This window comes from Puma concolor, chromosome A2, assembly GCF_028749965.1.
Source record: "Puma concolor isolate L17-30 chromosome A2, mPumCon1.1.hap2, whole genome shotgun sequence".
In the NCBI taxonomy this organism is placed as follows: Eukaryota; Metazoa; Chordata; class Mammalia; order Carnivora; family Felidae; genus Puma; species Puma concolor.
Genome location: NC_141668.1, coordinates 153,171,403 through 153,197,088, shown reverse-complemented (window position 1 = coordinate 153,197,088; position 25,686 = coordinate 153,171,403). Strand labels below are relative to the sequence as shown.

The 25,686-nt window shown below is 47.6% G+C and overlaps 1 protein-coding gene and 1 non-coding gene across 3 annotated transcripts in view; one reads left to right on the top strand and one right to left on the bottom strand.

Annotated features, from left to right (window-relative positions):
• Window positions 1-4,477: 4,477 nt before the first annotated feature.
• Window positions 4,478-25,686, top strand: part of BSN (bassoon presynaptic cytomatrix protein) — a 95,810-nt gene continuing 74,601 nt past the window's right edge. For both annotated transcript variants that reach the window (XM_086698198.1, XM_086698197.1), the window contains exon 1: window positions 4,478-4,728. In XM_086698198.1, coding sequence (XP_086554324.1) covers window positions 4,493-4,728 — 236 coding nt within the window. In that variant the 5' untranslated portion in view covers window positions 4,478-4,492. The remainder of the gene's footprint in view (window positions 4,729-25,686) is intronic.
• Window positions 12,723-12,795, bottom strand: TRNAN-AUU (transfer RNA asparagine (anticodon AUU)). Its single transcript has one exon. It is a non-coding gene; the product is annotated as a tRNA-Asn (tRNA).

Here is a 25,686-nt window from a genome sequence, read left to right as displayed (position 1 = left end):
AGGAAGTAGGGTACTGTCTAAGAGACTTCCCCGAAGGCATGTGGAACAGAGTCTGATGGAGGGGCTGAGCAAGCTGCCCATTCCCCTGCACTGTCTGAGTCATGTCTGGGGTGAAGTCTGAACCTCTGTTGCCTGTGGGAGGACATGTGAGCTGGTTAGGAGAGGACATATAAGCATGACTCTCCACTTGGGCCTGTTCCCCACCCCTGCACCCACCTTCCTATCCACGGAACAGAGGTAGGTGAAGGGAACTACATGGGAACTGGGATCCTGGTGGGAAGGATTGCAGTAGGGATCAAGGCAGCATTTTGTATCCTTTATGGGAAATTATTTGTGTGCCTGTCTCTCTCCTATCAACTGACTTCCTTGAGGCCAGGTCTCAGTCTTCTCTGGACCTGGCACCAAGGAGTTGTTTATGCACTGGCTGAGGGATGAGTGCATGCACGCATTAATGAGATAGGCAAAGCCAGCCTGGAGGCCTGTCTGGGGGAGTGCCGAGGGGCAAGGAAAGCAGCATGTTTTGACTTGGACGCTTATAACTTGGAGAAACTGTGTCTTCGTTATTTTTTCTTGTCATAACAAGCCTTTGGAAGCACATAACTCTAATAGCAATGGGGCTTAATTAGCTTTCTTGGGAGCAATGCATGGGCGGTGGGGTTAGGCTGGTGGTAAACATTTCTGATGATTTTTTACTGGCTTTTTGCACATAACGCAAATAAAGATTTGCACATTACGATAGGAAAGGAATTATGCAGACAATACTCCAAGCAAATTCTATACCTTCCAGCTTTGTTCCCTTTTCCTACTCTACCACAGCCAGCTGGAGACCTTAGTATACAAACAAGTTTGTCCAGGCCAGCCTAGGTGGGCTGCTGAGCAGGGCGAAGAGCAGGTCTCTTGTTTGTAGCTTTATACCAGCCTGAGGCTTGCTTGGGAGCTGCCTTATTCCTCATGTAGTGAGTAGTGCTGACAAGCCTCAGCCAGTGGAGAAACGCTCTGTTTCCTTGGGCTTCTTTCCTTCCTCTTCAGTGCTGTTTCTCCATCCCAGAGGAAGACTGGGGACAGGGAGCCACATTCCTGAGTTGCCTCTCTTTGGGAGGGGAGACAGGCCTCAGCAGCAGCAGCAGCAGCACAACAAAAAGAAGAGTGCAGAGCCAAGGGGGCTCTGTAGATAGGAGCCAGCTCTCCCAGCCTCTCTGGAATAATCCGAAGCCTGCGATAGTTTGCCTTCTTCTTCATCCTCGGCAGCATCTTCATCTTTGGATCCTGAGCCTCCCTGTGGAGGTTGCCACACTAAAAGTAGCCACCTGGGGTGAAGTGGACCATGTGTGGGGAAGCAGAGAAGCCCCAGAGTCTGCACTCTGCCCCTCTTTACCTTCCTGGGGCTCATCTGCATGTTGCCTTGCCTGTGGCCCAGCTGGCATCCAGGTGCCTCTCTTCATTCTCCCAAGATTTGCCTTCCCATGACTAAGCATCTCCTCAAATTCCAGTAGTGAGCTGGCTCTGACTGGGCCTTTCCCTACCTGGATGGATTTTTCAGATTCCCTTTTCCCTCTAGTATTTCACAAGCATTTGAGAACACAGGCTGAAGAAGAAAGTGGACGTGTATCCATCCATCAGTTCTGTTGTGGCATGAGAAATGACTGTTTTCCCATCTGTCCTTTCTCCAAAATTACTGCCATGTGTCACATGTCACAGTGAAGTGGGAAGAAGATACCTTTGGCAAGTGAAGTTTAGGGGGCTGGGAAATTTCTGCAGGGCCTCTAGGTGCATCCTGTTCCAGGCTGGGAAGCAACTGGATCCAGGAAGGAATGGTACCAGACACACCACACAGCTGGTTTGCACAAACCGAGAGATTTGTTTGTTCACTAGTCATAAAGATAAGCCTAGTGAATTTTCCTAGGTGAGTGTAGACAGCTCATCTATGACCCACCTCCTCCACCAGGAGAAAGTCTGGACCCAGTATTAGCACCCTCCCTGTTACTTATTACATCAATAACCTAAATGTGGTGATACAAGTGCTACAGCCAAAGATCCCTCTGGGGTGCTTTTAAGCCTGGTGGCTGGTGAACCCCTTAGAAGTTCAGGTGAGGGAAATGCTCAGAGTTATATGGAGAACCCAGCCCAACCATTAGCCCCTGAGGCCCCACTGAAGCCCAGCGCAGGGGATAGGACAAGTCAGACAAAGTCCTTCTGTTGAGGAGCCCCTGCTCTAGGTCAAGGGGAAGAAAACAGCCCCTGAACAGTGAATTAAAATGGGAGACTGAATCAGAGGTCCAGACAACCAGAGGCCAGCACCATCCCACAGCCAGCAGGAGTCCCTGGGCTGAATGCCAGGGCTGGATGTGGACAGAACAGGCATGTTTCTGGGTATGCTTTTCAGAGGAAGTGGAACTGAGAGTTTGAATGCAAGGTAGGGGCACCGCTAACCCACACTTCCAGGTCCTCCTGGGCCCACTGTACTGTGTCCTTTGTCACTAAGGCAGCAGAGATCCTAGAGGTCTGCTAACAGCTAGGAATCCACTCTGAGGAGAGCAACTCCCTAGGCCTGCTGGCTGAGTAGGGCTAATTACCCCCACTGGAACCAGGGGCATGTTGATTTAAATCTGGAAAGCCATAGCTCCTTTGGCTTCTACAAAAATAGAAAACAAACATCCTTCTTTCCCCCACTTCCAAGTAGCCCAAACCACACTGATAGGTGTCTGTGAAGCCAGAAGAGCCTGGGTTGAGCCAAGGTGAGGTCACTGGCCTGCCCATAGTGCTTGTGTTCGTGTTCTTCCCCAGGAGAGAAGGTATGGCATAAAACTCCCAAATCCCGGACCACCCACCACCGAGACAACTAATAATAAAGTTGGTTATGTGTATGCCAATCACTTGACTTTGTGTTTTAACTACATCAGCCACTTCACCCTCACAATCCCTGTGTGAGAGGCTAATATTATCATGACTTTGCAGGCTAGGAAATGGAAGGTTGGCAAGCCTAAGTTAGTTGTCTAAGTCCTATCTGGGAGGTGGCAGAGCTGAGATGAGGATTCTTGGGGAGCCTAGATGTGCACACATAGTCATCAGACACTCATAAAGATGAATCAACCCAGGAGGAAACACAGTAAGGGCCATGATAACACAGGCAGAGAGGCCCTCATCATTCCAGGCAGTCAGCGTCAGGCAGTTGGGGAGTCCAGGCTTCATGGAAGTTCCATCCTAAGGCCTGGGAAGAGCAACTAAGAGTGCATGGGGAAGGTCTGGCCAAGGTCTGTCCATCTGCCTGTCTATCAGTGTTCATTGGGATCCTCAGGTTACTCCAGGTGAGGTTAGAACTGCTGATATCCCATGTGACATATTCCTCACCATTAGGAGAATTAAATGGGTTCTTCTACACAGTCATGATTTATGGAGCCAGGAATAGTTTGGAATTTAGTCTGCATCTTCTAGGAAATATTCACCCTTGGGAAAGCAAAGGTTTGTGTGAGAAGCCATGAGGCAGAGCATCCTGAGTAGCATGCAAATACTGAAATCTGTAAAAGTGAGGTAACAGAAAAGTAATTTGGTGAGCTCTCAGGTTAATGCAGAAGCAGACTGCAGCCTCTCATGTAGACAGTCTCGGGAGCCACAGCTCAAGGCCTCTGAGAAATATCAATTCCTCTTTCCCATCCTCAAGGTCACTGTCCCAGGGCCTACCGAGGAGGCCTTCCATCTGGCTTTAGGCCAGTCCTGACACACCCTCCACCTTTCCCAGAGATACTTCCCGAGACTCCTGAACCATGGGACCAGGCCCTCAGCTTGAATTCCAAATAGTTCCCATCGCCATCTGGATAAAGTCTCCACTCCCCCAGCTGGCCTTCGGGACCCTCACCATCCGTCCCCATCGCCGACCTTCCTGTCTCCATCCTTCCATGACCTCTGAACATCCTCGTTCACTTGTCTAACTCCTAAACATTCTCTGAGGCCACACTCTGTGGCCCGTCTCTGAGGCCTGTCCCCACGAAGCCGGCTGGCTGGCTGGTAAACGAGGTTACCCAAAGGAGAGCCTCTACTTCCAAGTTTCCCGGGACAGGAAGTGCCCCTGGCACGAGGGCAGGGCACGGCGTGACGCCCTCAGGGCCGCTTCTTGTGGCAGGTGCCCTTCCATCCTGGTTCAGTATGGGACGCTACCGCCAACCCCCGCTAGGCTCCAGGTAGCACACGCTGGCTGTGTCGGCTTCGGAGGGCGCATGCGCTGGCGCGGTGGCTGTTTCCCGGCGACCCCGCCGCCGGCTTGTGGACACGCGTCCTCGCAGCCTGGCTGGATCGCGCGCGCGCGCTCGGGAGGCGGGGGGTTGGGGGGAGGCGTGTGCAGGGAAGGGGAGCGCGGGCCGCGCATGCGCATGCGCAGCGGCAAGCGGCGGCGCGAGCCGAGCTGGGAGATGGCGGCGGCGGCGGCGCCGAGCGTGTGAGCAGCCGCCCGGGAGCCGCCGGCCCGGGCCCAGCACGACCCCGACCCCGCCCGCCCGCCATGGGCAACGAGGCCAGCCTGGAGGGCGGCGCTGGCGACGGGCCACTGCCGCCCGGAGGCCCGGGCCCTGGCCCCGGCCCCGGCCCCGGCCCCGGCGCAGGGAAGCCGCCTTCAGCACCTGCTGGCGGCGGACAGCTCCCCGCTGCTGGCGCGGCGAGGGCGACCGCAGGACCACCGGGCCCAAGTCCTGGCCCAGGCCCCGGCCCGGGCCCTGGCCCTGGCCCAGGTCCCGGAAGGTAAGCGCGCGTCGCGGCGCCCGGAGTGGTGGTGGTGGGGGGGGGGGGTAGCTGCAGCTTGAGTTCGGGGCCGGAGCCCGCGACCCCTCGATGTAGTCTGGACAGCGAGGTTCGGACGTCCGGCCACACTTTGAACCCAGTCAGATTGTCGTGAGTCTGGTGGTCGCAGGAAGTGGCCCTCCTTTTCAATACGCCCTGCCTTGGTAAGGCAGGATGGTGAGTGAGCGCAGGGTCAGTCGGGGCCTGCAGACCATGACTCCGTCACGAACCCCAAATTTGCTTCCCCCCAACGCTGGGCTCAGGAGGGGCTTATGTAACCTCAGCCTAGTCCCTCTGCACTGGCGAGCAGTGGGATGGAAAACGTCCTCCTTGTCTGCTGGTGTCTGCATGTGTCCATTGTGTTGGGCCAAGGAAAGAGCACAATGGGAGTGGCTGTCAGGGAAGATAAGTGTCACTGCGAGAAACAGAGAGATAAGGAAATAGTTGAACCATGAACTTGGTCATGCGCTTTTCTCAGGCATTTAGTCACCATAATCACCTCTGGAGGAAGGAAAAGTGCCACCAGACACCAAAAAGTATTTATTTAGCTCAAAATACAAACAGGGTCATGTGCTTTCACCAAGGTTTAGTGAAACACTCTGGGGTGAGGCAAAAATGCTATTGAATCATCTATCACCAAATATGTTCCTGTTGCCTTATGATTTCCATTACCACCTCAAAACCAGGGAAAAACGGAAATCCACATAGAATGCTTTCAACAGAACATATCTGATCAAATACTGTGAAACCAGCTTGTTTAAAATGTATGCCAACTGAAGTCCTACAAAAACACTCAAGTGGTAGTGAATGCAGTGGAAGGGAATGCCAATATATGATAGATTGATTAGTAGACTGAAAACTCAGGAAAGATACAAAGAGACAACAGGATAAAATGGAAGGCATTATCTTTCCACCAAATGGGACTAGGGAGTAGAAAAACCTGGGGTAGTGGGTGGGGGGTGCCGTGCTTCTGGCTCCATGAGAGTCTGCTGATAATTTTTGCCTTGGCTTTTCTGTGTGGGAACACATAAACTGTGAGGGAGCATAATTTTTGATTCTTTGGCTGCCCAGCTGTGCCTCTCATGTGTTTATTTCCTCAGAAGTCATTTCTTAGACAACTAATCGTAATGAAAGGCTCTTAATAGCCTGAAACCTGACACAGACAGGCCAGCCTGTGAGCACCCCCTTTAAAGGGGAAATTTGCCCATTTTACATTAGCTATTACAGTAATGCATTTGGTTAGCATACGGTTCTTAGCACTGCAAATACTGTCCATTTTGCTGCGTGTTGAGCTGCTGTTTGAGTTTTAGCTTGAGGGAGCCTCACCCAGGCTATAGAGCTCTCTGTCCAAGGGAAGGCGTCTCCAGATGAATGGAAAAACACCTTGTTATTGGTAGTTCTCTGTATGGGGAATTTGACGTTTCTCTTCTGGTAACCAAACAGGATGCTCTGTTTATAGTTTATCTGATGCTGCAGAGCCAAGCATATGAGATTTTGGAAAGATCTGGGCAGCTCAGAAGGACAGGAAGGAGGCTGGTGTCTACTCCTCCAATTCCTTTCATTTCTACCCCATCTGTGCATTCTGGGGAACCATGGGCTCCTGCTCCATTTAGCAGTCACATAATATTGCTCCTGGCTGTGGGCAAGGTTCACACATGGGCCTATGGTGATAAGGTCCTATGGCTGTCAAGCTCAGGGCAAGCTAGCTACTTGTCACCAAAGCTCAGGTGACCAAAGCCCCTTAGGAGACAGGATATACTGCTCCAGCTGATATTCAGCTTGTTACAGAATCTGAGATGAGTGGCGCCTCCATGGTATGTCTCTCCTTCAGCATTAGAATGGCTTCTACTTCTCACTAGAGCGTCTCAGGTACCTGATGCCAAATTTAGCATGTTCTGTTCAGAGATGCTGATGAATAGATTGGCCCATTGATGAAGAAAAAGCCCTGTGGCATAGGCTTTTGGGCATTCAGGAAAGAGCAGCGGCACAGTTTCAAGCAAGCTTGTGAATTTGAGGGGTGGAAAGCTTCATAGAGGTAGGTGGAGGGTCACATAACGGGGAAATCATTTTGCTAACCCCACAGGGGAATGGAACTGAGGTTCTGGGGGAGTTGATTCCTGGCTCTTTCCTGTTGCGTTATCACCCCTTACTACCCCAGAATTAGTCTTTTCATCCTCATACTGAGCTGACTTGGGCGCTGTGAGGGCACAGTTCCACCAATTATGATGGAAGAGCCTGACTTGAATGCTGTAAGTAGCAGCACCACCACACCCACAGTGCTGCCTCTTAGCCCATTTCGATGATATGGCATTTTGGGCATCGGATAGTTCCTCAAGGCCAGGGGCTCTCTGTTTCTGGTCTCAGGGTCACGTGTACAGTTATATAGCTTGTGCCTTTCTCAAGAAGTGCCAAATCAGGGAAGGCTGAATTCTGTCTCAAACTCTACTCTCTGAGCTGTATGCCCTGGTGTGGGCTGCATCCTCCTAGAGAAAAAGACACTTATCACTCATTCATTCATTCACTTATTTTTATGCCTGTTGTACAGTGAAGTGCTCAGATTGATGGGATTTAATATATATATATATACCCATGACACCACCAGTTCAAGATGAAACTTTATCAATACCCCCAGAAAGCATCTTTTATTTTTTTATTTAAAAAAAATTTTTTTTTAACGTTTATTTATTTTTGAGAGAGAGAGACAGAGCATGAATGGGGGAGGGTCAGAGAGAGGGAGACACAGAATCTGAAACAGGCTTCAGGCTCTGAGCTGTCAGCACAGAGCCTGACGCGGGACTCGAACTCACGGACTGCGAGATCATGACCTGAGCCGAAGTCGGCCGCTTAACCGACTGAGCCACCCAGGCGCCCCCAGAAAGCATCTTTTAAAAAAATTGCACAAAGGAGCCACATAAACCAGTGGCAACCTGTGTAATCTATACCAGCCCTGTGGACTTTACATGTTCTGACATTTGCAAATTGATCTTCACTCAATACAGCCAAGGTGTATTTACTAGTATCAAGAGCAGGCACTGTTCTGGGCTTTGTGGAGGGTCTGGAAGGATATACGATGCTCCCCTGTCCTCTAGCACCTCACAGTCTGGTTGGTCAGACAGCTCTCGAAGAGCCAAATCATGGAGTCTCAGTCTGAGCAGCTCAGACTGAGAAGGCTTGGTGTCCGAGCAGCTCAGTGTCTGAGAAATGCCAAATAGACAGTGTTTATAGAAGGGTTGTCAAGTGAGAAGAGTGGAGAGGCAGAGCCAAGTCTCAAAGGAGAAATCTAAGGCATGCTGGAAAAATGGTGGGGTTATGAGAGATGGAGAGAAGGAGACAGCACGAGGAGTGTGGTCTACATAGGCTGGAACAGTGAGAATGGGGCCAAGGGCAGGAGTGTGGAGGAGAGCTGGGGTAAACCAGGTGAGGCCCTTTTCTCTCATTACCCGTCAAAATCCATGATCAATGCCCAGGTTGCCTCTCACTCACTTCCAGCTCAAATATTGTAGAGACATCTTTAGTCAAAGGCAGCTGGCACACAGAACTTGCCCGTGGGCTGGAAGGTGAGTGAGGCTGCTCTGAGAACCACATCCTGAATTCCTTTCTCAAAATGGGTTTGTCATAATTCTATCTCAATAAGAAAATAAAAATAAAAAGTTTGTCAGGTACAGTATATCTGGTCTGGGATTAGCCAGACTTGTTATACTATATCAGCTAACAGTGAGTCTCTAGTAAAATCTGGGACTAATTTGTAAGGATGAAATGAAAGGATATAATTGCCAGGTTTAGAAATAATGGCCCTTTGTCACTTAGAGATCACCTTTGGTCCCAGGGCTGGATTCTCATGGAGGCGTGCCATGGAGATTATACTAAAGTGACCTAACATCTGAATGGTGATGATGTCAAAATTTCACCCAAAGGGGCAACCATTTTTCATCTTTTGCCAGGGAGAAAGGAGCAGCTTTGAAAATATAGCTTTTCCCAGCATTAGTAAGACCAATAAATTGCTGCTAAAAAAAAAAAAAAAGTTGGGGAAGAAAGGCCATCTGTTTTCTTTCTAACTTTTTATTATGGAAAATTTCAAATCTACATAAAAGTTGAGAGAATAAGCTAATGAACTCTCGTGTTCCCGTTGCCCAGCCACAGTTATCACCAACTCATGGCTAGTCAAGTTTGTATCTTCTCCACCTGCCATCCCCCATGGAGGCCATTTCCAGACATCTTAATATTTCATCTTCTATGTTTCAGTGTCTATTTCTAAGAAATAAGGGCTTTGTGTGAACATTACCACAACACCATGATTGCATCCAAACAGGGTAACAATTTCTTCTTTTTTTTGAATTTTAATATTTTTTTAATTTTTTAAAGTTTACTTATTTTGAGAGAGAGAGAGAGAGAGAGAGAGAGAGAGAGAGAGAGAATCCCCAGCAGGCTCTGCACTGTTAGCACAAAGCCTGACATGGGGCCTGAACCCACGAATCATGAGCTCTTGACTCAAGTCAAAGTCAAGAGTCAAGCACTTAACCGACTAAGCCACCCAGGCGCCCCTGAATTTTAATTTTTTTAAAGTAATCTCTGCACCCTTTGTGGGGCTTTAACTCATGACCCCCAGATCAAGAGATACATGCTTTACCAACTGAGCCAGTCAGATGCCCAATAACAGTCCCTTCTTAATCTCAGCAAATATCCAGTCAGGGTTCAGGTTTTCTGATTATCTTATGAATTTATTTTTCCAGTTGGTTTGTTTGAATTGTGATCTAAATAAGGTCTACACATTGCATTTGTTTGATACATTTCTTGAGTTTCTTTAAATCTGTAGATGCCATTTTCTTTTTTCCCCCTTGAAGTTTATGATTGGAGAACTGTCATTTGTCCTCTGTTTCTCACATTCTGGGTTATGCTGATTGTGTCTCTGTGGTGTCATTTGAGATATTCCTCTGTCCCATATATATATATTTTTTAAATATTTTTTTTTAACGTTTATTTATTTTTGGGACAGAGAGACACAGAGCATGAACGGGGGAGGGGCAGAGAGAGAGGGAGACACAGAATCGGAAGCAGGCTCCAGGCTCTGAGCCATCAGCCCAGAGCCCGACGCGGGGCTCGAACTCACGGCCCGTGAGATCGTGACCTGAGCCGAAGTCGGACGCTCAACCGACTGAGCCACCCAGGCGCCCCTGTCCCATATTTTTACTGTAAGCTGGGATTGTATCTAGAAGCCATTCAGATTCTAATTTCATTCTTTTGGCCAAGAAATTCTAGCTTTTTAATTTTATTTTTACTTAATTTTATTTTATTTGAGAAAGAGAGGGAGAGAGAGGGAGAGAGGGAGAGAGAGACAGCACAAGTCAGGGAGAGGGGCATAGGGAGAGGAAGAGAGTATCTTAAGCAGGCTCCATGCTCAGCTCTGAGCCTGATGCACGGCTCAGTCCCTCAATCCTGGGATCATGACCTGAGCCGAAATCAAGAGTCAGATGTTCAACTGACTGAGCCTCCCAGGCATCAAGAAATTCTAGCTTTCAAAAAAAAATTTTTAACGTTTTTTATTTGTTTTTGAGAGACAGAGACAGAGTGTGAGCAGGGGAGGGGCAGAGAGAGATGGAGACAGAATCTGAAGCAGGCTTCAGGCTCTGAGCTGTCAGCACAGAGCCCAACGCGGGGCTTGAACCCACAAACCATGAGATCATGACCTGAGTTGAAGTTGGACACTTAACTTACTGAGCCACCCAGGTGCCCCTAGCTTTTTAAAAAAGAGTTTGTTGAGGTCTTTAGACATGAAGGGTCTAGAGCCAGACCTTGGACTAGTTTGGGAGCCAAAGAATGATGCAATGGGTCACTTTTCTGTTCTTTTTTTCTAAAGTTCTCCTTTCTCTTAGTAAGTTTGGTTCTGAGTTTAAGAAGGCAAAGCTTTCAGAGCCTGTGGGTCATGCCTTTACACCCAGCTATGGGGAGCCCTCACTGTATATTTAAGTAGTAGGCTGCTAGGATATAGGGTTTGGGGCTTCAATAAACCCTCTCTCTTCTCAGAGGTCCTGCATGTCTCAATAGTGCCCTTTCTTCCCATTAGTGATGGAAGTGGAGAGAGACAGGCCCTTCCATTGTGGGCTATTTGAGGGGAAATCTGTTCCTGGAAGCTGTAGCCCATGTGCAGCAGGCTGGGGCTGACTGGGGAGGTAGGTTGGCAAAACTGTCACAACGGTTATAACTACTCGTACTGGATGTCTGCTTCACCATGGACATTCTGCTCAGTGTTTTGCACACACCTGTTCCTCACTCCACTTGCCTGGCCATTCAGCTTCTGTAGGCCCGTCTGTCCAGGTCTTACTCATCCTTCCTGCCCGGGGACTTACTTTTTACAATGGTGAAAAGGTAGCTGAGACCTGCATGCCTACAGCAAGGGCCAAGTGTCACTTTAGGACTTGAGGCTCTCCTGGTGAGCTGGGACAGTCTAGCCATATGGGGACTCCTGCCTGGGCATTGATATTTCATTGCTTGCTTAGGCTCCTTTCCAGCCTTGAGGACCCTCTCCTTCTCCAGTCACCAGCGTAGTGGTGGAAGCTGGTCATAGCTGGGGAATGACTTGGAACCATGGCCTCTGGGGTTGCACCTGTGGTAGGGTAGATGGAATTCTGGTGTCCCACTCTCTGTGGTTCCCTTCCTGCAGATGGGGCCTCTGGTGGGTGTCTCTTGCCCCGTGGCATGCCCTCACCTCAGAAGTCATATACATTAAGTTCTGGTCATCTGTGCCTGTGGGATGGAACTGGTAAGCGTGCACCCTGATTCATCTGTGCTGTGCTTTGAGCTCCAGGCTGGTCACAGCCCTGCTCTGATCTCCCCATCTGTTCTTTGCTCTTATGGGCATCTAGGCTTCTTAAGAGAGCTTTGCTTTAGAAGAGACCCCTTACCTGGTACCCCCACTTCTTTCTAGCAAGAAGGTCACATGGAGGCATATTAGGAGCCTCTAGAGAACTCTAGGTCACCCTGGGATCAAATCCAGAACTGTTTGGGCAGGCTGGCTGCCCCTGAAGTGTGTGGGGCTGCTGTTAGGGCCCAAGGTGAATTTTCCCTGAGGGGAAGTAGAAAGGTTAGCTTCTGGGTCTTGGCCCCAACCATTGAGGAGATCAAAAGCCTCAGCAGCATCTCAGACAAGGATCACCCAGAGGTGATTTCCAGGACCCAGTCCAGTGGACTGCCCCTGGACCCAGAGTTGCTCTCCAGTGCCATTGGCTCAGGGAGGGAGCTATCCTTTCCCAGGATGCTGGAAGAATCAGTAAGGCATTTGGGTGCTTTGGAAGAAAAGAGGGTAAGGAAATTCCCTGATAGTCACACCTGTAAATTTGACACATTTGTAATGTATCAGGTAGGTAATATGGGTTGTCTGCCTTTTTTTGTATATGGGGTAGTTGTGAGAGTTTCTACAATTAAGTTCTACTTAGCAATAGGAGGATTTTATTTATTTATTTATTTATTTATTTATTTATTTATTTATTTTCAGAGAGAGAGGGAGCAAATGCAAGCAGGGAAGAGGCAGAGGGGGAGGGAGAGAGAGACTGTTAAGCAAGCTCCACACTCAGTGAGAAGGTGGACGCGGGGCTCGATCTCATGACTGGGAGATCATGACCTGAGTGGAAATCACGAGTTGGACGCTTAACCAACTGAGCCACCCAGGCACCCCAGTAATAGGAGGATTTTAAAGTGAAAAATGTGGGGTGCCTGGGTGGCTCAGTCAGTTAAGTGTCCGACTTTGGCTTATGTCACAATCTCGCGGTTTGTGAGTTCAAGCCCCATGTCGGGCTCTGTGCTGACAGCTCAGAACCTGGAGCCTGCTTTGGATTCTGTGTCTCCCTCTCTCTCTGTCCCTCCCCCACTCATGCTCTGTCTCTCTCTCTCAAAAATAAATAAATAAACATTTAAAAATTTAACAAAAATAAAGTGAAAAAAATATTTTAAAGGAGACTTCACACCTGACATGGGGCTTGAACTCACGACCCTGAGATTAATAGTCTCATGTTCTACCAACTGAGCCAGCCAGGCCCCCCTTACAGTGAAATTTTATCCATGTATTCAGGAAACTGTTCGCTGAATACCTACTAGATGCTTAGCCCTGGGTGAAATGTGAGGAACAAAGGAAGGAGCACGAAATGGGCTGTACCCTCAAGGAGCTTCCAATCTGGTGGGAGAGAAAGAGGCACTTGTTTCGATTTTTACCCTGAACTTCCTTAAATTAGAGTTTGCTCCTGCTTTTTCTTTGTCTCACAGAGGTAAGATAAATGAGCGCATGATTAGAAGGGGTTGGATTATTTCATATTCTAAAATAGTAGAGCATATATTTGTATGGTATTTTACAGCTTACAAAACACATTCACAACATTAACTTATTCTGTTGGGAACTCCAGAGGCCTAATATGAGAGATTTAGAAGAACAGCCAGCTAGCTGACTTTAGCAAACTGAAATGCCATACACCAAGCACAGCTGGAGAACTGCATCACTTCCTTGCCTCCTGCTCCGAGAAGATGGAAAATTTAGCAAGAGGATGGGGAGGGCTTTGAGGATGAGAAGAGGATCAGGAAGTAGGACATTTGAACAAAGGACAGCATAGGGTGGGGTGGGGAATGAAGAATACTGGAAGCCTCCTGGGTAGGGGTCAGAAACTCAGGTTTTAATCAATCCTGACATTGCCCCAATCTGGCCGTACATATAGTAGGTCCTCACTATTTCTCATCTGTAAAAGGAGAGATTTAACTAGATGTTCTCCAAGGTCCCCTCCATCTCTGACAGCTTATTTTTGTTAGATGAGTAAGAAGGAAGGGTGATGCTTCCTGCTGTTCCTCAGCCCCACTGTGGAGAGAAAATAGGTACATCATGCAGCCTTTAGGTTAATTAGAAGAGATTTAAATGAAGAGGTTGGCTCTTCCTCCGTGCTCCAAAGATCTTTCAGGGTGGACAAGATGACCTCACAATCAAGCCTGGAGCCAGAAGAGGGACTGGCTGGTGCCTTGCACAGGAAGGGACTCTTGAAAAGCTACTGGCTTCCTTCTACTGGGTTGGCCGGCAAGTCAGCCAGGCTCCTACCTGGGCCTGCGGAGCCTGATGCAGGCTCCATGCTTCCAGCCGTGCATGGCCGCTTGCCTCCTGAGTGTTGTTCCATCCATATCCCTCAGGTGCACTGGCACCTGGTTTGCCCCCTCCAGTGGGCAGTTGTATAGAGTCCTCCATTTGGAGGTGATGGACGTGGTGCTCTCTGTGGTTTCTCCTGCAGCTCTATAGGTTCTGTGGGCTCAGGCCAGGTCTCCACCAACATCAAGGTCTGACATGTGAGGCCACTTCCTTCAGGAGCATGGTTTAGCTTCAGCGGGTGTTGTGTTTGCTCTGCCCTCCTTTTATTTTGAGCATCTAATCCAACCTCTAGTGGATGCCAACATGTCTGCTTCCATGTTCTCTGAAGGCAGGAGCTCTGCCTTGGTGTGAACACCCAGTGATCAGTGGCCTCTGGTCCCTTCTAGGCAGATGACTCCATTGTTGGAAAGTTCTTTTGGTTTGTCTGAAATGGGCTTCCTTACACCTCCTGTCTCTTGGCCTGGCCCTGCCCTCTGGCACAGACAGCTTATCTGCTCGCAGGTTTAGGAGGAGCTCACTATGCTCTCATCTTCTCAACTCTGAGGTTCTTCTCTATACTTGACTTCTCTAGCTCCTGTGCTGGGATGTGACTCTGGGACCCTTGCCGACCTGGGATGTGCTGCCCAAGGCTCTCAATATCTTGAAGACAGGGAGGTTCAGAGAACAGGACCCAGGGCTCAGTATGTCACATGGACTGAGTGACACCATCTGAAGGATAACTAGCCTTCACTTGCCAGCCTAAGAACACCATCATCCACCTTCCTGAGTGCTCTCTGGCACTACACCCCACACTTGGTCCAGCCTCATGCTGGGCATCTCAGCATGAAGGCTGGGTTCCCTCCATCTTGGGCTTGTGCAACCTGAGTGTGAATCTGTGGGGGCCTGCATGGGTCCCTGCTATGTCTTCTTTCACTGTACTTGGAGATCCCTTCCAACCTAGTGAGACCCTTTGGATCCTGACTCTGTCTCCTGAAGTAAGAGTAATAACTAAGACAGTGTACTTGTTTTAGGAATGTTGCTAGGAGAACTTCTCCCCTTTTATGGCCCTGTGAGCCCACTTTCCAAATCCCTGTATCTAACTTTGAGTGGCCAGTGTTAAGCCCTCCAGGCCAAAACCTTGCCAGCTCTGGTTTGAGGTGGTGTCAGCTGAAGGTAGTGGTAGAGCTGGGTTGGACTGGAGAGGCAACCACCCCTTGCACTCTAGCCATGGAATCCTCTGTGCACTGCAGAGGAAACTCTTTTGCGGGCCTGTTCTTCTCTGGTCAGCCATGTCATTCTGGCCTCTTTTTGGGGTACACTGGCCTTTGGCTCTTTAGGGTAGATGTCCTTAGGAACAGTAAACACTCTGGAAATGAAAATTGTAAACACATGTAAAAGGAGAAAAGATGGTATGTATGGTGAACCTCTTCCCGTAAACCCATCACCCAACTTCAACCATGATCAGTGTTTTGCTATCTTGTTTCATCTATATTTCTCCAGCTTTCTTTTTTTAGACTGGATTATTTTCTTTCTTTCTTTCTTTCTTTCTTTCTTTCTTTCTTTCTTTCTTTCTTTCTTTCTTTCTTTCTTTCTTTTTTCCTTCCTTCCTTCCTTCCTTCCTTCCTTCCTTCCTTCCTTCCTTTCTCCCTCTCCCTCCCTTGTTCCCTCTCTTCCTTCTTTCCCTCACTTTATTCCCTTCCTTCCTTTTTCATTTATTTAAATCCAAGTTAGTTAACATATAGTGTAATATTGGTTTCAGGAACAGAATATAGTGATTCATTACTTGCATGTAACACCCAGTGCTCATCCCAGCAAGTGCCCTCCTTAATGCCCATCACCCATTTAGCCCATCCCCCTACCCACCTCCCCTCCAGCAACCCTCAGTTTGTTCTGTGTTTAAGTCTTTCTTATGGTTTGCCTCCCTTTCTGTTTTTATCTTATTTTTCCTTCCCTTCCCTTGTGTTCATCTGTTTTGTTTCTTAAATTCCACACAAGTGAAATCATATATTTGTCTTTCTCTGACTGACTTATTTCACTTAGCATAATAGACTGTAATTCCATCCATGTTGTTACAAATGGCAAGATTTCATTCTTTTTGATTGCTGAGTAATAGTCCATTGTATGTATATACCACATCTTCTTTATCTATTCATCAGTCAATGGACATTTGGGCTCTTTCCATTATTTGGCTATTGTTGATAGTGTTGCTATAAACATTGGGGTGCAGGTGCCCCTTCAAATCAGCATTTTTGTATCCATTTTTTTTTTGAGAGAGAGAGAGTTTATTTTTGAGAGAGAGGAAGAGAAACAGAGCATGAGCAGGGCAGGAGCAGAGAGAGAGAGGTAGACACAGAATCTGAAGCAGGCTCCAGGCTCCGAGCTGTCAGCACAGAGCCCGATGCAGGGCTCGAACTCACGAATCGTGAGATCATGACCTGAGCCAAAGTCAGCTACTTAACTGACTGAGGCACCCAGATGCCCCTCTTTAATTAAACAAAAATTTTTTAATGTTTATTTATTTTTGAGGGACAGAGACAGAGAGAGACAGAGCATGAACAGGAGAGGGGCAGAGAGAGAGGGAGACACAGAATCTATCAGCCCAGAGCCCGATGCAGGACTCAAACTCATGAACTGTGAGATTATGACCTGAGATGAAGTTGGACAATTAACCAACTGAGCCATCCAGGCACCCCAACATTTTTGTATCCTTTAGGTAAATACTTAATAGTGCAGTTTCTGGGTTGTAAGGTAGTTCTATTTTTAATTAAAAAATTTTTTTTAATATTTATTTATTTTTGAAAGTGAGAGACAGAATGAATGGGGGAGGGACAAAGAAGGAGGGAGACACAGATTCTTCAGATTCTGAAGCGGGCTCCAGACTCCAAGCTGTCAGCACAGAGCCCGACGTGGGGCTTGAACTGTGAGATCATGACCTGAGCTGAAGTCAAGAGTCAGACACTTAACCGACTGAGCCACCCAGGTGCCCCTCTATTTTTGATTTTTTGAAGAACCTCCATAATTTTCCAGGGTGGCTGCAGCAATTTGTATTCCTACCAACAGTGCAAAAGTGTTCCCTTTTCTAGACTGGAGTATTTTCTTTTTTCTTTTTTAAATGTTTTTATTTATATTTGAGAGAGAGTGAGAAAGAAAGTGCACGTGTGCACACAAGAGAGCTGGGGAGGGGCAGAGAGAAAATCTGAAGCAGGCCTTGCATTGACGACAGAGAGCCTGATACAGGGCTCAAACTCAGGAACCATGAGATCATTTCCTGAGCCAAAGTTGGATGCTTAACAGACTGAGCCATCTAGGCACCCCTAGAGTATTTTCAATCAAAATACAATATCATTTCACTCATAAATACTTTAGGATGTACCTCTAGTTAAGAGCTGTTTTTATTTTAATCCAATGACATTATCACAGCCAACAAAGTTGAATGTAATTTCTTATATAACTTAATACTGAATCCATGTTCAATTTTACTTGAGTATCTCAAAAATGGCTTTTTAGGGTTGTTTTGTTCAAATCAAGATCCAAACAAACATTGCATATATATAGAATATTATACATATACATACACACATGTATATGTAATGTATATATGTATATTGGTTTCAAAATAATAATATATATATTTTAACTAACAATAATACTAGTGAATGTAATTTAAGATTTCCTTGTGGTTTCGTTTGTCCTTAGTTTATTTCTTTCCAGGGATGTGTAGTCCAAATTCTGTGTTTTAGAGTTAGTAGAAATAACTCTTCTCAGTGAGGTTATGCCATTAAGAAGATATGCAGTTAAGCTCTTTTTTTCCAGTTTGTGCTCAGTTTGTAAGGGTTGCTTTTTGATCACTTATCTGTTGCTATGATCATACTGCACAGTAAATCAGCCAACACTCAGTGGCTTCAAACAGCAATTTTTTATTCTCACTCGTGCATCTGCATGCTGGCTAGAATTCACTGATCTAGGCTGGGCTCTGGGCTGCAGTTGAGTCCAGGTCTGCTCCACATTTTCTTCCTGTGGTGATGACAGACATGCAAGAGGGCATGCCTAACCACACACACACACACACACACACACACACACACACACACACATACACACACGCACATGCACACACACACACACTTCAGACCTCTGCTTAAAATGACACACCTGCTAATATTACTTTAGTCAAAGCAACTCATTCTTTTTAAGTGTTCTTTATTTATTTTGAGAGAGAGAGAGAGAGAGCATGAGCAGGGGATGGGCAGAAAGAGAAAGAGAGAGAGAGAGAATCCCAAGTAGGCTCTGCACTGACAGAGTGGGGCTTGAACCCAGGAACCATGCGATAATGACTTGAGGCAAAACCAAGAGTTGACTGAGCCATCCATGTGCCCCCACAGCAATTCATATTTAAGCCCAGAGTTAAGGGGTAGTCTTGCAGTTACTGTGACTATATAAGAAATTACCCTAAAGCTTAGTGGCATCAAACCACCACCATTGCGTTCGTAGACTCTATAGGTCAGGAACTCAGGCAGGGCACATAGGATGGCTTATTTCTGCTCTACAGTGTCTGGAGCTTCAGCTAAGAAGACTCAAAGGCTGGGGGAATGGAATCATCTGAATTGTCTTCCTCACTTACAGTCTTACAGTTGATTCTTGCTAGTAGCTGGGAGCCTCAGTGCTTCTCCACATGGGCTAGTTTCAGTTTCCTCTCAACATGGTTTCTGGGTTTCAGGGTTGTCCTAAGAGAAAGAGAGAGAGAGAGAGGAAACCAACTGGAGGATGTACTGCCTTTTATCATTAGTCTCAAGAGACATTTATTGTTATTTTTGCCACATTCTATTCATTGAGATGGTTCTAAAGTCCTATCCAATTTTTAAAAAAAGTTTTTGATGTTTATTCATTTTTGAGAGAGAGAGACACAAAGTGTGAGCAGGGGAGGGGCAGAGAGAGAGGGAGACTCAGAATCCAAAGAAGGCTCCAGGCTCTGAGCTGTCAGCACAGAGCCTGATGTGGGGCCTGAACCCACGAGTCGTGAGATCATGTCCTGAGCCGAAGTCGGATGCCCAACCGACTGAGCCACCCAGACGCCCCAAGTCCTATCCAATTTTGAGAGGAGGAGATATCGGCTCCAGCTCTTGACTGGGAATTTCCAGTTTCTAAAAGAGCTTGTGGGACTGGAAATCTTGTGAAGGCCATTTTTGGAAAATAGAGTCTGTCACATTCTGGAAAAATATACTTCACCCTCAGTGGGCAGAATTGCAAAGTCACATGGCAAAGAGCAGAAATCGGCTGAGAACAACAGTGCCATCTACCATAATTTTTCTTTCTAATTTAATTTTTTTTAATTGTGTAAAACTTTCATGTGATTTCAAATAAACCAAATGTACCTAGAAACCGAATGTATCTAGTTCTATCTTGTTCTTTTCCACCTTGTTTTCTTCCTTCTCTGATAAGAATTCACCTTTATCAGTTATTTTTCCATTGTTCCCTTTTGAAAATATAAGGAAAATACACACTTATTTACCTCTCTCTCTCTCTATATATATATATGTGTGTGTGTGTGTGTGTGTGTATGTATATACATATATATATATATATATAGTAGCAAACTCTGAACCCAGTTCTGAAAATTTTTTTTCCACATAATATATTCTGAAGATCACCCTGTAGCAGAATGGGGAAATCTTCCTGATTGCTTTTTTTTTTCTTTTGCATCTGCACAGTGCTCTATCACGTGAGTGTGCCATAGCTGATGTATGGATATTGGCCTGTGGCCAGACTTTGCTCTTACAAGTAGCACCACATTGAGGGACCTGGTGTATGTGTCATTTTGTATTTTTACTGGTGTATCTGTGGAGTAATGTATCCATGGGATGATTTCCTGGTGTATCTTATGGGATATTTTGTATTTTTCCCAGGGTATCTCTGGGTTAGTTTCCTATGAGATGCTGAAACAAGATGGTAAATGCACATTTTGCTATGTATGCCAAACCTGAGGGGGAAGGGTAGAGGTGGGGTGCTAGTGAGGGGCTTGGACAGTGTTCAGGTATGAGAGGATGGTCACTGGACCAGGATTGGGGGGGGGTGGCAGGGAGTAAGGAGAGGGAGAAAGAGCTAAAAAGTGCTCAACTTCTGAATATATGCTGAATGTAGAGCCAGAGGCATGCTGAACGGCTGGGTTTGACAAGTTAGAGAAAGAGGAGTCAGGAAGACCCCTGAGTTCTGGCCTGAGCATGTGGTGTACACTGGGGACAACTGGATGGGGCCTAAGAGGAGGAGTTTGTTCCTGGACAAGTTGTGTTTTAGAGACACCCAAATGAGATATTAGGTAGGCAGCTGAATATTCAAGTCTGGGCTGGGAAAATAAAGTAGCACCTCACGTGCAAATGCATTAATATTAATGCCACTGGTTTCTACAAGTACGCTGAGAAAGAGATAAGGAGGAGGAAAAAATTGAGGCAATACCGGGGTTACAAGAGGGCAAGTCAAGTACATTGAATTTAACAAATTTTTATCAAATGAAATGCCGGAAATGAGAGCCCTCAACATGAGGCCTGGTATTAATTACCAACTGGTTGCCCGGTCCCTGCCCGGCCCTGAAGATATAAAGGTGAACAGGTAGATTACCATCCCTATTTCCTACTACAGAGCATACTTGAATTAAACTTGGTTAAGGGTTTGTTCCCTGCCCTCTGGGAGCTCTGATTGAATATGGGGATGCCTGGGGGGCTCAGAGGAACCACGGTGGTCCATCTTTCTCATCTTCACATATAGCTGCTAAAACATACGGAATTTGGGCCTGAAACTGGAGAGTTCACTTGAAAGGGCTGGCCCATCCCAGAGGTTTTCAGCCTAGGGGTTTCAGCCCACACCACCAGAGCCATAGAAAACACCTGCTTGCAATGGAGTGTCATTTTGCCTCTTAAACCACATTTGTGTTCATGAAACTCCAGGAATTTTGGGCAGTGGTGTGGGACATGGTTCCGTTGGTAGATTTTGGGGATTGGGAAGAGGGCAGGAGGGAGGGAGCTTCAGGTCTCAGGCTGCTGGTCTTGAGTGGTGATCTGCCAGTGGGCATCCAGGGCAGAGACACCAGTGTGACTCTGGGATGTGGGATGTGGGATTTGGGCCCAGGGCTCTGGAGGCAGGCTGTGACACACAGAGCTGTCTCAGAAGCCAGTGGACTGGAGTAGGGCTTTCCCAGGGTCCAGGGGCCCTGCTTCCCTCGTGTACTGAAAGGAGTTTTACAAATGATAGTGCTTAGCGCTGACTGCCAGGGGCAGAGGGGTTTCCTGCCAGGATGCTTTTGGGCCTGTGATGCAGGCCGAGCCTATGGAAGAAGGGCAGCTTGCTCTAGGTGCTCCCGACAGGCCAGGTCTGCCACACTGTCCCCTACCCTTCCCCTAACTCCCCTGCTTTGTCAGGGTATATAGTGGAGCCCACCCAAGGGTTCCTGCTCTCATTGGTACTTGACATCTCCTTGGCCACAGTTTCTGCACTGTTCCTACCCAGGTGCTCAGTCAGGCATGATGAGCCCTGGGAAATCCATCTAGGGCTCCAGGGACAGGTGTCACACAACCGTCTCCTGAATGTTGAGTGAGGAAAGGGAAAATGTTCTCCCTGTCCTCAAGTGGGAAAGCCTGGTGGGGACTCTTGGGGGTGACACTGCCCCCTTTCAATTACCAAGACCCTGGCTTACTGCTCTGGGTCTGCCTAGTGGTGCCGAGAACCTGTTTTCAGAGGCACGAAGAAAGAAGAAACTAGAAGCTTCGCCCTTTGGGAAAACATCTTTTGTTCCCTGTACTTCCTTATGAGCACTTACTCTGGGATTCCCAGGCCTGTGAAATGGAGGGGCAGTGACCCTAGAAGTAATCAAGGCTAAACCTCCTGGCAAAGTTTTCAGGGGACATGGGCCCTAGTTAGGCTCCTCCAGCTTCCTTTCCCTTAGTCGCTGCTGGTAGCTCCGGAAAAAACAAGCCGTTCCGATAAAGGCAAGCATTGCTTTTGAAAAGATAGTAATTGATAGTAATTAGTAGTAATTGATTTTGCTTATACAGTGATTTCCCCTCTGTGTAGCTCTGGCCAATAGAGGGTCAGGAACACTGGTGGGTGATAGAAAGACTGAGGCCAGAGAGGTTCTTTCTAAGAACCTCATAGCAAGGCCTGGCAGGACCAGGAGGAGGGATCTGGGTTTCCCAGCCCTGGCCTCTGCTTGGTGGATCACCCTGGCCACTTTGAGATGAGGAAACTTTCATGTATCCAGTGAAAATATTGGACATCTGATGTGAAGACCGGTCTACTTGGCACCATCCCTACCCTGGATAGAGTGGGCTGCCGCTGGGGAGCGGTTGTCCCCAACAAATTAATTTCTCCAAAGACCCTGCTTTATCCCCAGAGAAGGATTTCCTTCCCAAAGATGCAGACTCATTGTTTGAGAGTGTTGTTTCTTTGTCCAGCATCTTTGTTCACTGTTTATTTTTGTACAGCGTGTTCATTCAACAAGCACTCCCTAGTCCTGCTGTGGAGCAGGGTCTGTGCAGATGCTGAGTTCACAGAGGAAATGCAGTCGCTGGCCTGAGTGGATCCCGCAGTCTAGGTGAGCAGGAAGGGCTCACCCAAAGCCACCAAAAGGAGCACCAAAACTTCTCTGGTATCCCCAACCCCTTCATGTTGTAGGGAGTTGCCCAGAACCTCAGATGATGGCTGCTTGTCCACACATGCACACACATGCACACACACACACACACACACACACACACACACACACACACACACCCAGACACCCTGATTCCTTCTGGGGCTTCAGGGACAAGCTAATGGTCCAATCCTTTTTTTTTTTTTTAATTTTTAAAGTTTTATTTATTTAAGTCATCTCTGCACCCAGTGTGGGGCTCGAACTCATAACCTTGAGATCAAGAGTTGCATGCTCTTCCGACTGATCCAGCCAGGTGCCCCCAGTGGACATTTCCCTGTTTGAGCTACCTACACCTCCCTGTGGACTTCTCATCACACTTCTCTTCTGCAAACTCCCTTCCTGGTTTCTGTAGCACTTCCTTGTTTACTTGTTGGTCTCTGTGACACCCTTGCACTGCCTACCTGAGGTTCCCAGGACTCAGTCCTGAGCCATGTTTCTTCTCCCTCTCACAGGGCCCACCCAGGGCTTCTGCATGACAGGTGCTGCCTGCTGACAGCTCCCTAAACCCTCTCCAGCTCATTTTGTCCACCTTCCAGTGGGAGCCTCCATATGGGCACCCCTAGCCATGTCCTATGCACGGTACCACACTTCCCTGCTCTCCTCTCCCCTTTGGCTGGAATAGGACTTAACGTTGGGTTTGTAGGTTCTCTTTTTTTGGGAAAACCTGAACCCATACAAAAATGGAATTAATCTGTCATAAAGTATTTTTTTGAAGACAGGAATGTTGATGATTTTCTTTGGTGTCCACAAAAGATCTCAAAATCTTTTCTCTGGGAATGGAGCCTCTTCCCAGCCTCAGACCTGGAGTCCCTAGGGCCATGAGGCCAGTGGGAGCAGCTGAGCAGGGTGTGGATGCTCAAAGACCCCATTGGTCTGGCTAAATTCGCCAAGGGAGGGGAATCATGGGGTGGGGGAGATACTGGAGGTGAATTAGGGAGTGGGAGCAGGAAAGCCTGCATGTGGTGGCTTCCCTCAGATGACCATGACACCCTGATCACAGTGCTAACTGCATTGTTGCTTAGCATGACAGGGGAGAAAGTTTACTATGTTCTCATCCCAGACTAGATCACAGAGGTGCCCTGGGCCACTGAATACCCAGCAGGGAGGGGCATAGTGGGGACCCCACGAATGGTGATGGACACGTAGGTGTGACTTTGGGAAGGAGTATTGTTTGGAGGTGGGGCCCCACCCCTCTTTGGGTCCTGTTACACCATGTGCTTCTCAGTGGTCTAGCCCAAGCAGGACTCTGATTGCCACTGAGTCTTGTTCTTTGTCTTTGTTCCCATGCTCTTTTCTTGGCATTGTTTTTTTTTTTTTATTAATTTTTACTGTTTATTCATTTAAAAAAAATTTTTTTTGGGGCGCCTGGGTGGCTCAGTCGGTTGGGCGGCCGACTTCGCTCAGGTCACGATCTCGCGGTCCGTGAGTTCGAGCCCCGCGTCGGGCTCTGTGCCGACAGCTCAGAGCCTGGAGCCTGAATGTCCCCCCATTCATGTTAAAAAAAAAAAATTAAAAAAAAAATTTTTTTAACGTTTATTTATTTTTGAGACAGAGAGAGACAGAGCATGAACGGGGGAGGGTCAGAGAGAGAGGGAGACACAGATCTGAAGCAGGCTCCAGGCTCTGAGCTGTCGGCACAGAGCCCGACGCGGGGCTCGAACTCACGGACCGCGAGATCGTGACCTGAGCGAAGTCGGCCGCCCAACCGACTGAGCCACCCAGGCACCCCTGTTTATTCATTTTTGAAAGAGAGATACAGACAGGCAGAGTGTGAGTGGGGGAGGGGCAGAGAGAGAGGGAGAGACACAGAATCTGAAGCAGGCTCCAGGCTCTGAGCTGTCAGCACAGAGCTTGATGCAGGGCTCAAACCCATGAACCATGAGATCAGGACCCGAGCCGAACGAAGTTGGATGCTTAACCAACTGAGCCACCCAGGTGCCCCTCTTGGCATTGTTGTTTTTACATTACTCTCCTGACTTCTGATATGTTTAGGCACTTTTCAATTTTAACTATATTGATGAGACCCTTCTGGAATTTTTTAAAAAATGTTTTTTATTTATTTTTGAGACAGAGAGAGACAGCATGAGTAGGGGAGGGTCAGAGAGAGAGGCAGACACAGAATCTGAAGCAGGCTCCAGGCTCCGAGCTGTCAGCACAGAGCCCGATGCAGGGCTCGAACTCATGGACCGTGAGATCGTGACCTGAGCGAAGTCGGATGCTCAACCGACTGAGCCACCTAGGTGCCCCCCTTCTGGAATTTTTTAAAAGTTTTTGTTTACTTATTAAGTAATTTCTACACTCAACGTGGGGCTTGAACTCATGACCCCCAGGATCAAGAGTCTCATACTCTTCTGACTGAGTCAGCCAGGCACCTGTGGAATTTTTAAAAATTATACACCAAGACATAAGCATATTATTGATGTGAATATTTAAACAATCCAGTCATTGAGTAAAACTTCTATTTCCCCCTATCTTTCCTTGCATTATTACTTTTCTATGCATATTTCTAAGATCTTCCTCCACGTACATCCCTGAATCTATTGTGTACTTACACACAAACTTTGTTTTAGTAGCTCAGTTTTATTTTCTGTATTAACAAAAATTTAATCATCAAACAAAACTTGTAGACCCTGAGTGCCCCAGGGCCATTACAGTCAAAATATTAGGTCACAATAATAAAGTAGCAACTACTCCAGAAATCCAGTGCTCTGGGGAGGAGTGTGCTGCCTAGGAGGGGACACAAAGTTAGGCTTAGCCCCCTTTCCCCTGCTGAGGGTTAATGAAAGATGGGGGCACAAAATTCTGCTAGGTCTGCACCACCAGAGGAAGCTGGCCAAAACAGGAGGGGATGGAATTTCAGAGTTAGCCAGGGTCTTCAGCAGTCAGATAGCCAGGACACTGCTGTTCAAGTTGAACAATTCCTCCTCCTCTTCTTCCTCCTCCTCCTCCTCCCCCTCCTCCTCCTCCTCTTCCTCCTCCTCCTTCATCTCCTTCTTCTCCTCCTCTTCCTCCTCCTCCTTCTTCTCCTTCTTCCTCTTCCTCCTCCTCCTCTCTTCCTCCTCCTCTCCTCCTCCTCTCCTCCTCCTTCTCCTCCTCTTCTCTTCCTCTTCTTCCTCCTTCTCCTCCTCCTCTTCCTTTTCCTCCTCCT